The following is a 10,914-nucleotide window of genomic DNA, read 5'->3' as shown; positions in this document are numbered from 1 at the left end:
TCTAAGTGACTATGAGCATCAGTTGGTGACGATTCGAGATTTTAGTGGGTGATTATTGACTATCTATGGATAGGGCACTAGGTCAGGATCAGCTTTTTGTTCTGCCGCCAAGGCAAGATAAAGTTTGCAGCATCGGTGTATGGGTTACCTGGCTTATGTTGTGGATACTCGGGTTGAGAATAAAGGATTGACCTCTATTACTGATGTTCTGGTGAGTTTCTTGATGTTTTCCCGAGTAGTTACCGGGTATGCCTCCTAAGAGGCAGGTGGAGTTCCGGGTCGATCTGATTCCGGGTGCGGTGCTGATCGCCAAGGCACCGTACCATCTTATACCTACTGAGATGCATGAGTTATCCTCTCAGCTGCAGGAGCTGTTAGGAAAAGGGTTTATTCAACCGACTAGTTCTCTTTGGGGAGCACCGATCCTATTTGTTAGAAAGAAGGATGGTTCATAACAGATGTGCATCGATTATCAGGAGTTGAACAAGCTGACGGTGAAGAACCGTTACTTATTGGCGAGGATTGATGATTTTTTGACTAGCTTCAGGGGGTGTCTTGGTTCTCCAAGATTGATTTGAGATCCAGTTATCACCGGATGAGGGTGCAGGAGGAGGATATTCATAAGACGGTCTTATGAACTCGATATGGGTACTACGAGTTCGTGGTGATGCCTTTCGGGCTCACCAACGCACCGGTGGTGTTCATGGACCTCATGAACCAGGTGTGTAGGCCTATGTTTGATCGAACAGTGATTGTTTTCATCAATGACATTCTTGTTTATTCGAAGACCATGGCACATCACGAGGAGCATTTGATAAAGGTTCTAAGGGTTATGAGGATGGAGAGGCTTTATGACAAATTCTCCAAGTGTGACTTCTGGCTGCGCAAGGCTCAATTTTTGGGAAACCTCATCAACCAGAATGGTATCTTGGTTGACCCAGCCAAGATTGAGGTGGTGATGCAGTGAGAGGTGTCGAGATCTCAATTTGAGATTCGGAGCTTCCTCGGATTGGCGGGATATCATCGAAGATTCATTGGAGACTTATCCAAGATTTTTGTTCCTCTAACCAAGTTGACAAGGAAGGATGTTACTTTTCCTTGGGGGTCTGAGCAGCAAACATCATTTGAGACTCTTCGCCAGAGATTGTGTGAGGCACTAGTACTTGCCCTCCCCAAGGGAATTGAGGACTTTGTGGTCTACTGTGATATATCCATCATAGAATTGGGTGTTGTATTGGTGCAGAGAGGGCATGTGATAGCATACGCTTTGAGGCAGCTGAAGCCACGCGAAGCAAAGTACCCCACACATAACTTAGATTTGGGGTAGTGGTCTTCGCCCTCAAGATTTGGTGCCACTATCTCTATGGTGTTCGGTGTACCATCTACAAGGACCATAAGAGCCTTAGATATCTTATGGATTAGCCTAACTTGAATATGAGGCAGAAGAGGTGGTTGGATGTAGTGAAAGATTATGATTATGAGATTTTGTATCACCCGGGCAAGGCCAATGTGGTGGTCGACACCTTGAGTCAGAGGGTAGTGAGTTCCCCGATTCAGTATGTATGTATGAGGATGACCGTGGTGACTCCGGTTATAGATATTATCAAAAAGGCTCAGTCAGAGGCCATAAAAGAGGAAAAATGGAAGAGTGGGCTGGTGATTGGTCAGATTTTAGCTTTGGATATGGACATTCGGGGACTTTTGACCCTTCATCGGCGGGTTTGGGTACCATATGCAGGTGGGGCCTGACGGATCTTGATGGAGGAAGCCCACAAATCGAGATTTTCCATCCACCCAGGGGCTACCAAGAAGTATCTTGTTCTGAAGCACAACTATTGGTGGTCATGCATGAAAAGAGACGATGCATGGTTTGTGGAGCGATGTTTGACCTAATGGAAGGTAAAGGCAGAACACTAGCGCCCTCATGGCAAGTTCCAGCCTCTTGAGGTTCCCCTATGGAAATGGGAGCAGATCACTATGGATTTTATTACCAAGTTACTGTGGACTTCGAGGGGTGTCGACACTATCTGGGTGATAGTGGATCATTTGAAAAAGAGTACTCACTTCTTAGCTATTAGTGAGAACTCTTTTTGCAGAGAAGTTGGTCGAGATTTATTTCCGAGAGGTGGTGACATGGCATGGGGTGCCTATGTCTATTGTATCTGACTAGGATGTGCGCTTTACTTCCAGGTTCTGGAAGAGATTTAATGAGGAATTGGGTACCTAAATACACTTCAGTAAAAATACCATCCGCAAACAGACGGGAAGAGCGAGCTGACTATTCAGACACTCGAGGATATGCTACGTGCATGTGTCATCGATTTTGGTGGGATTTGGGACTCCTATCTTCCATTGGCTGATTTTTCTTATAAAAATAGCCATCATTCCAATATTGGTATGCCCCCATTAGAGCTCCTTTATGGAAGGATATTTTGAACTCCTATCTGTTGGTACAAGGTAGGACAGAGGGTCATGGGGAGCACGAAGGTAGTGCTCAAGACAAATGAGCTTATATAGCAGGTTCGACAACAATTGCTGACAGCGTAGAGCTGCCAAAAGGGTTATGCGGATCGACGATGCATTGAGCTGGAGTTTCAGGTGGCGGATCTTGTGCTCCTAAAGGTGTCTCCCTGGAAGGGTGTTATCCGCTTCAGGAAGCGGGGAAAGTTGGGCCCTAGGTTTTTTAGCCCTTTCCGAGTGTTAGACTGTGTGGGCAAGGTGACCTACCAGTTGGAACTACAGGAGGAGCTGAGATAGATTCATGATACCTTCCATGTTTCCTAGCTAAGGAACTGTGGTCCCTTTTGAGGACATTTAGGTCAATGATCGCCTGAATTATGTGGAGAAACATGTGGCCATTTTGGATCGGAAGGTGAAAACCTTGAGGAACAAGGTTGTGATTTTGGTCAAAGTCCAGTGGAATCACTGAAGAGGTTCGGAATGGACATGGGAACCTGATTCCGAGATGCGTGAGCAATATCCAGAGTTGTTTCCTGAGGATGAATTTGAGGGAAAAGTCTGATTCTAGTGGGGGGGAATTTTAACATCCCAAAATCGCGTATTTTTTTATTATCTCTTAAACCTTTTTCAAAAGTGTCAAATTTGGTCCCTCATGGAAAAAGGCTTGCAAAATGGTTGTACGTGGGGCATACATATGAGTACGTACAACGTACTCATGCAGGGTGCATGATCACAGATGGCCAGCTAGTACGTTGAGCATACATGTGGTACGTCGCGCGTACTAACGCCAGATGTTAAACCCTAATTTTAAGGGTTGCCCCTATTTAAAGAACATTATGACTTCATTTCTGGCCACCCTTATCAACCTCCAACCTTCTCATAAACCCTAATCTTGTGTGAGTTGCTTGTGTGTGAGATATTGCAAGTTTTGAGTGTTCTTGGTTCTTGTAGTTGAAGAAGGAGGTTAGATAAGAAGAAGAAGAAGAACGTGCTATCAAGATTGAAGATCCAGAAACTTCCCATCTTTGTGCATTATTTTCAGGTATAAAGTCTTTACCTTGGCAACTTTCCTTTAAGATCTCTTTGGCTTAAGATTTATGAGCTAAAAGTCCCCAAGTTTGGACCCTTATGAGTTTAGGACTCCCCATAAGGTTTTAGCTGTCCTTTCATGCATATTAGGACATTTAGATTCATAAAAATGCTTGCTTGATCTTTCCCTTTGGCTTATACATGAGTATAGTAGCTTAGAACGGATGAAATGATGCTTTGAGATTTTCCTAGCCATGCAATGGCTTAAAGCCAACAACTTTATGGATTAAGATGTATTAGACTAGTCAAATATATGGTTGGTTTGGTTGTCTTAAAGGATTAAGACACTAACTTGATGGAATAGAGGCAGACGGAGTACGTTGTGCCTACTCCTAACTACGCGCATCGTAGCCTGATCTTTCCTCGATGAAAGTTGTCCCCGTAGTACGCCCAACGTAAGGAGTGGTATGCTCAACGTACTCGCCGAGTGTTGACTTTCGTTGACTTTGACCCTTGGTCAAGATTTAGGGTTTTTGGACCATAAGAAGGGCAAAATGGTCCTTTTTATATTAGAAGTTTAGATGTGGGATTTGGACTCGTGAGTTGGATTTTAGACCTTAATTATTAATTAGGGTTAATTATTATGCTAATTAGGCGGTGTCTAGTTCTGACAGTTTAGGCGTGAGGTTTACTAGTTGTCAGTGTCAGGCGAGGTTGGCGATTAATCATGGATTAATCGCTTGACATTCTCCAACCGTCGAGGATTAAGGTATTAATCAGAAATTTAGGATTAATCGGTTTTGGTGGGATTAATCGGTCTTGGCGGGATTAATCGGTCAACAAAAGTCAAAAAAGTCAAAAAAATTTAAAAATTGAAAAAAAAATTCAAAAAACCAACTTTTATTTTTACTCCAAAATTTTCAAATTTTCAAAATTCAAATATTATACCAAAATATGTATATTTTCGTATTTTCAAATTACAAAATTTCTTATTTTTATAATTTTGAAGTACTTGTTTTTCTTAAGATATATTAATATTTGATTAATTTTTAATATTTTATTAATAATATATGGTCCCCGATTAATCCATGATTAATCCCCACCAAGACCTATTAATCCCTTAATACCAGTTGACCATCGAGCTACCGTCGAACGATTTTTACAACCTTGGTGTCAGGTGAGTCTCCTCTCTTATTCTCACTTCTTTGGTAGAATAGTTGTATCTGTGATGACCAGCCGGGTCTTTTTGCTTTTATTATGCATTGTTGATTATATGTGACTGAGACTGCTGATAGTCTCAAGGGTGGCTGATAACCCATCGGGTGTGTTGTTAGCTCATTGGGATTGTTGATAGTCCCTAAGATTGCTGATAATCCATAATTGTTAGTTTTTATACTGTGTTGTATGTGGTATTTTGGGGAACTCACTAAGTCTTGTGCTTATAGTTGTTGATTATATGTGTCATGTACTTCTGAGGACCGCGGGAAAGTGAATGTTTGATTGTACACAATCGATGGGATGTTTGTTGTTGAGACGGATGTGAGCTCTGATATTGTGGATATGAATGTTTTGAATAATTATGTACTTGAAAACTTGTTTGTGAAACCCTGATTTTGGTAACATAAAATGAAATTTTTTGTTTGGAAATTTAGGTGTTACATACGCTCCTGAGTCGTCCTAATTATTCTGGCGACACCTTCATCCTCCCTCCTTCGACGAAACTATCTTCTCCGATTAACTGAACGCCGCCACCAGTGACTCATCTGAGTCGGATCTCCTTCGACAGTTTAATCATTCACAACCTTCGAACTTCAAAGAGCCTAGATCTCATGTTTTTTCTTTTACTTTTCTATTTGTTTAGATCAGTTTGTTATCGGTCAAACATGTTGAGTTGTATTGTAGGTCTGATTCGATACGTAGGTCGTCTCCGTCACGGAAATCGACCGGTGGCCACCCTTGGCTCAGGCTGCAGCGAAGTCGGAAGGGGGAAGTTCGTGATTCACTTTCTCATTTCTTCAACTCTGATCTTAAACATATGGAGGCGCATGGAAATGACGAGAAGTGAAGAGGTGGTTGCGACAGTGGGAGGTCGAGGGTTATGGCAACATGCAGATCTGGAGAGCGAAAGAGGAGCCGATACGATAGATCTGACATCGTTACGCTTGTTCCAGCGATGTAACGTAGTTCCGACTGCAGTGTAACGGTGGTTCTGAGAATAGTCTAGTGGTCTAAATGTAAATTAGTATGATAAAGTATGTGTGTAAAGTGTGATAGATACATCATTCAATATTTAAAACTGTGGTTAAAATTTGCTCTCCATTTAAGAAATGTTATCATTTGAACATAATCTCTCTCTCTCTCTCTCTCTCTCTGTCTATATATATATATATATATATATATATATATATATATATATATATATATATATATAGGGCTAGGTTAAAGTGTTTTTTACATTTATTGTGTGCTAAAATGCACCAATAGAAATTTAGTAAAATTATATTTTTATTTAATTAAATAATGATAGATATTAAATGGTTTCCATAATTGTATGTATATTAAATGATATCCATAATTATAATTTTCTCTTTATGAAAATTAATTAAATTCGTCATTAATGTCAGCAATAACATTCTTTCAGAATGAATTCGTATCTAGGTTTTTATGTCAGTAATAACATTATTTCAGGACTCACTCACTTAAAATACAATAAAGTTACATGGAATATGAATAATGAGGATGTATTTTAGTAGAATATACTCTCTTTCTTCTAAAATACATTCTTATTGTTTTATATATGAATTCATTCTGAAAGAATATTATTATTGACATTAATGACGAATTAAATTAGTTTCCAATGAAAATGAATAATAAATATGAATATCATTTAATATATACATTTAATGTTTACTCAATTCTTATTGGTGCGTTCTAGCACACAATAGATGTAAGAAACATTTGAACATACCTCTCTCTCTCTCTCTCTCTCTCTCTCTCTATATATATATATATATATATATATATATATATATATATATATATATATATATATATATATATATATATATATATATATATATATATATATATATATATATATATATAAGCCTAATTAAGTATCAGGTCAATTAAGTGTTGGGCTTCTTTATGGTTGGCTTCAACTAAATGAATAATTATGAACGAAATAAGAATAAAAAGGTTACAAGTTGTCTGCTTCCAAAGATGTAAAACGACGATATGTGATCTTAATTTACTTCTTGTCATATTCCTATTCTTGGAACTTAATTTTGTAGGAATGAGATTCTAGGGTTAAAAAAAGTAAATTTCGGACCTCTAACGTGAGTAATTTCCCAACTTGGTAAGATGGTAAATAATAGTGACTGACAGTCTCTTTTAAGATGGTAAATATATTACATGTCGACATAAAGAAAATAGTTAAAAAGAGACGTAGGGAAAATGAGTTCTAATAGAAAATAGAAAAGCAAGGTATGGTAGGCTCTCGTTTTCTAACATACTAAATTTAGTAAGATACATTTTCAGCTTCAACAATTTGCTTCTTTTGTATTTTCTATTTAATTTGTCAACCTGTTATTAAAAAATTAAATTAATCGATTCTTGAAAAACATATTATAATTGAAAGAAATAAAAAAAAATAAAGAACCTTCCAAGTAATTCATTGTATTTTTTCTTGTGTGTATACATATAGGTTGGCATATATATCTTAAATTCCAAATGATTTATATATATCCTATATTTTAATCTATACAAAGAAAAATAAATTTCTCGAGTATATATATTTTTCATTAAGTGTAAAACCCGTCTATTACACGGGTTGATTAAAAAAGAGATTAAATATTAAAGTGTAAAACAATAAATAGTTTTTTAAATAAAAGCTTGAAATAAGAAATAAAAAAACGTATTAATTGCAATTTAGTATCATATCTATCACATTTAATACTTTACATATATAAATATATAAATATTATATGACTTTTTAATTTTAAAATTTGAAAAACCCTAAGAATTGACATATAGATATTATTTATTTCAAAAGTATTACAAAATGACAAGTGTCAAAACTCATGAGAGATTGATATGTGGCAAAATGAATTTTTATTTATTATAGTTGATATTTATCGATTTTTTATTGTATCTATACGTTTTGTTTGGCGTTTTAAATTTTCATGATTGACCAACTAGAGCGTAGCTTATAAACTATATTTTTACGATTTTAGACTACTTTTTTAAGAGTTTCTTTTTTTTTAATATACATTTAATTAATTATAAACACACATTCTTCTAAATACTTTTTTATACAATTTTAATATTTTATATTATCTACCTAACTTATCAACTAATTTTTAGTAAACTTATTATTTTTATCAACTACGCATTAACTTGTTAACTCTTAGTTTTTCTATTAATACAATAAACGTGATCTTACATAATATTAATAATAATTCGTATTATTATACGTATGAATGTAAATTTCATATACATTCTAACATAAAAATTTTAATAAAATAAATATATTTATATATTTGATACTCCATACCATTACCACCCCACATGGGGTGTCCATTAAACCTAATTAAACCAAACCCCACAAAAAGGCACACCACCAAATTCCTCATGAACCAACACTCCAAAAATACATTACCTTTTTATTAATTTACATTCATTATTTTTCTATTTTCTCAATAGTCAATATATAGCAATTACAAATCTACAACCACTTTACAACTTACCATATCATGCACACAAAACAAAGTTTCAAATAAAGAAAATGTAATCAAAATTAACAAAACAAATAACGAAAACTTATAATAAAAGATTCATTGATTAATTGTAAAAATATATAACATTTAAATTCATCATCATACATGATACAACATGTCAACAATGACAATTTGCCTTAACTTTCTCCATCTTTCCATTTCCATCTTTCCTTTTTTTCCTTTTTCCTTTTTTTTATTCTCATCCAGCGAAATTTACAAATTCATATTTCATCCATCCATCCACGTATGCTTCCAAAATTATATCTTTATATTAAAAATTGAAAGTGTGAATCGTGAAAAAAGAAACACAACCTAAAACGACGTCGTTCATCATGACATCATCATCAATCATCTTCTCCACTTCCCACTTCACACATTCACACTGCATCTGGTCGACAACTGGTACTTAATTCCGGTGCCGACGACAATCCCCGGAATCGCCGAATTCAACTTGTTCCCGAACGGAATATACGCCGGACAACTAACGTGAATATGATACCTCCCGGAGATAAACCTCCCAACTCTCCATCTAACCCTTCCGTTGATCTTAATAATCAACGATATCTGACCATTGGATTGATCCTGAGTCAACGAAGCGCCGTTGTACGGCGCCACCGGGACGTTGGTTCCGTACACAAACGGCGACCAGACGTTGTTGTCTTTGTGGCCCTGGTACACCGGCTGGATGGCGGTGAAGTAAGTGATTTGCTGGTTTTTGTAAGACGCGAAGACGTCGAGTTTATCGTAGTAAACTCCGATTCTGTCGTTGGGGTTATGGGAGGAGATGGTGACCTGAAAGTTGGAGGAGAGGAGGATAGGGGCGGAGACGTTGAAGGAGTAGATGGTGGCGTCTTGGAGAGTGAATCTGGGTTTTCGGGGTTGAAGGATTGCCCATGTGATGAGGAAAGTGAGGAGGACGAGGAAGGCGAGGATGAGGAATCCGGCGAAGAGTTTCCGGAAGAGTTTTTTGCTCTTGTTTTTGTGGTGGGTGCACTCTTTGACGGACATGGTGACGGCTGTCGGTGGTGGTGGACGGTGGTCGCTTTTTCAGCAATCGTCGTCCACTGGTGTGGACAGGAGAGTGTTTTTGAGTTGGGAAATGTAGAAAGTTCAAGGGAGTGATAAGGTTTTATGGAGTTCAGTGTGGGGTGTTAGGTTGTACGTACAAGTAGATAATGCAAGTGGAGAATGCAATGTATCATATTCATATATTCCTTTATGATTTTCTTTTTGATGTCTTTTCAATGTTGTATTCTCAAAATTATTATTATTATTATTATTATTATTATATTGGTTCTTTTGCTATAAAGAGGAAATAGTTAGAGAATTTTTTTTAAACGGTAGAAATTAACTAAAAAAAGAAATTACAAAGTCAAAAGAAGTCATAGTTAGAATTTTCAGTCCTCCTATCTAGCTAAAATTACAAATTTTAGATTTATTTATAATCCAAAAATACGAAAAAGAAACTATGTCGTCAAAAATCGCAGACGTTTTAGGCTTGACCGTCTCAAAAACCAAATTATTTTGATAATTCCAAATCACCGAAAAAACAATAATAACAACCGCATCAAAACCTTTCTTTTGACCAGCCGAAAAAGATGAGTCTGCCCAAGTGATCCAAGAGTAAATCATAGAAGAATTAGGACAAACGATATCTCACCACCTACTAATAAGGAACCACACAATGTGCAACTTTGGGCAAGAAATAAAAAGATGGTTGGACGACTCCACTACTGACCTCACAGATAGGATACAAAATAGAATTCAGCTCTAAACCACGTTGCGAAAGGAAAAGACGAGTGGGGATACGATTCAACTTAATCCACCAAAGCAACACATTTTATTTATTCGAAACCAAAAAATTACATCGAGTCGCATACATAGAATTCGGGAGAGATGTATTATCAAGAAAAGATCTCGCAGAAGAAACCATAAAAGTATCATTCAAATCCAACTCCTAAAAAAGATGGTCATCTGTGTCCGACCAAGAGCAAGAAGCTAACAATTCTCAAGATCAAACATTTGTTCCTCCTCCATACCTCCTCTAGGTAATCTACACAAAGCACACAAACGAGAATCCGAGCTAGACCTATCGACAATGAGGCAATCCCGATGCTGCTCCAAGGCGTAGATTTTGTGGAAATGAAGCTTAAGAGGAGCCGGCCCCAACTAGGAGTCATGCCAAAAATGGGTTCAATCACCTTTACCCATTTTAACCGAAACATACTCAGTCAAATCCATGTCCATCGAACGTAAATTAGAGATGGTCCTGATAATATTACACCAAGGACCGGAGCATCTAGAAGGAACTGAATATGAATCAAGATAAGCATTGTCCCCATGAATTGCTTTAATGACTTGCACCCAAAGAGCATCTCCATCGGCAAAAAAAAAATCGCCACCTTTATTTGAAAATAAGAGCATGGTTGAAGGAGAAGAGACTACCAAACCTAAGACCTACGTTATCTTTACTAGCCAAAACTTGATTCCAACTAACCCAAAACAACTGGCGTTTACCAATATCAGCACCCCAAAAAAATTAATTTGAATCCTCTCTAGAATCTTGAGTACTGTTTCTGGAACCCTAAAGATAACAGTATAATAAATGGCCAAACTACCAAGCATAAATTTTAAAAGTGTAAGACGA

General features: G+C 37.0%; 1 protein-coding gene across 1 annotated transcript; it reads right to left on the bottom strand.

Annotated features, from left to right (window-relative positions):
- Positions 1–8,300: 8,300 nt before the first annotated feature.
- On the bottom strand, positions 8,301–9,384 carry LOC111912154 (NDR1/HIN1-like protein 1). Its single transcript, XM_023907883.3, has one exon. It carries the CDS (start codon positions 9,273–9,275, stop codon positions 8,637–8,639), a length of 639 nt encoding a protein of 212 aa, XP_023763651.1. The 5' UTR covers positions 9,276–9,384; the 3' UTR covers positions 8,301–8,636.
- Positions 9,385–10,914: the final 1,530 nt, after the last annotated feature.

The sequence above is a fragment of the Lactuca sativa genome, chromosome 2, assembly GCF_002870075.4.
Source record: "Lactuca sativa cultivar Salinas chromosome 2, Lsat_Salinas_v11, whole genome shotgun sequence".
NCBI lineage: Eukaryota > Viridiplantae > Streptophyta > Magnoliopsida > Asterales > Asteraceae > Lactuca > Lactuca sativa.
The sequence above is the reverse complement of the archived record's forward strand: the minus strand, read 5'-3'. Positions and strand labels throughout refer to the sequence as shown.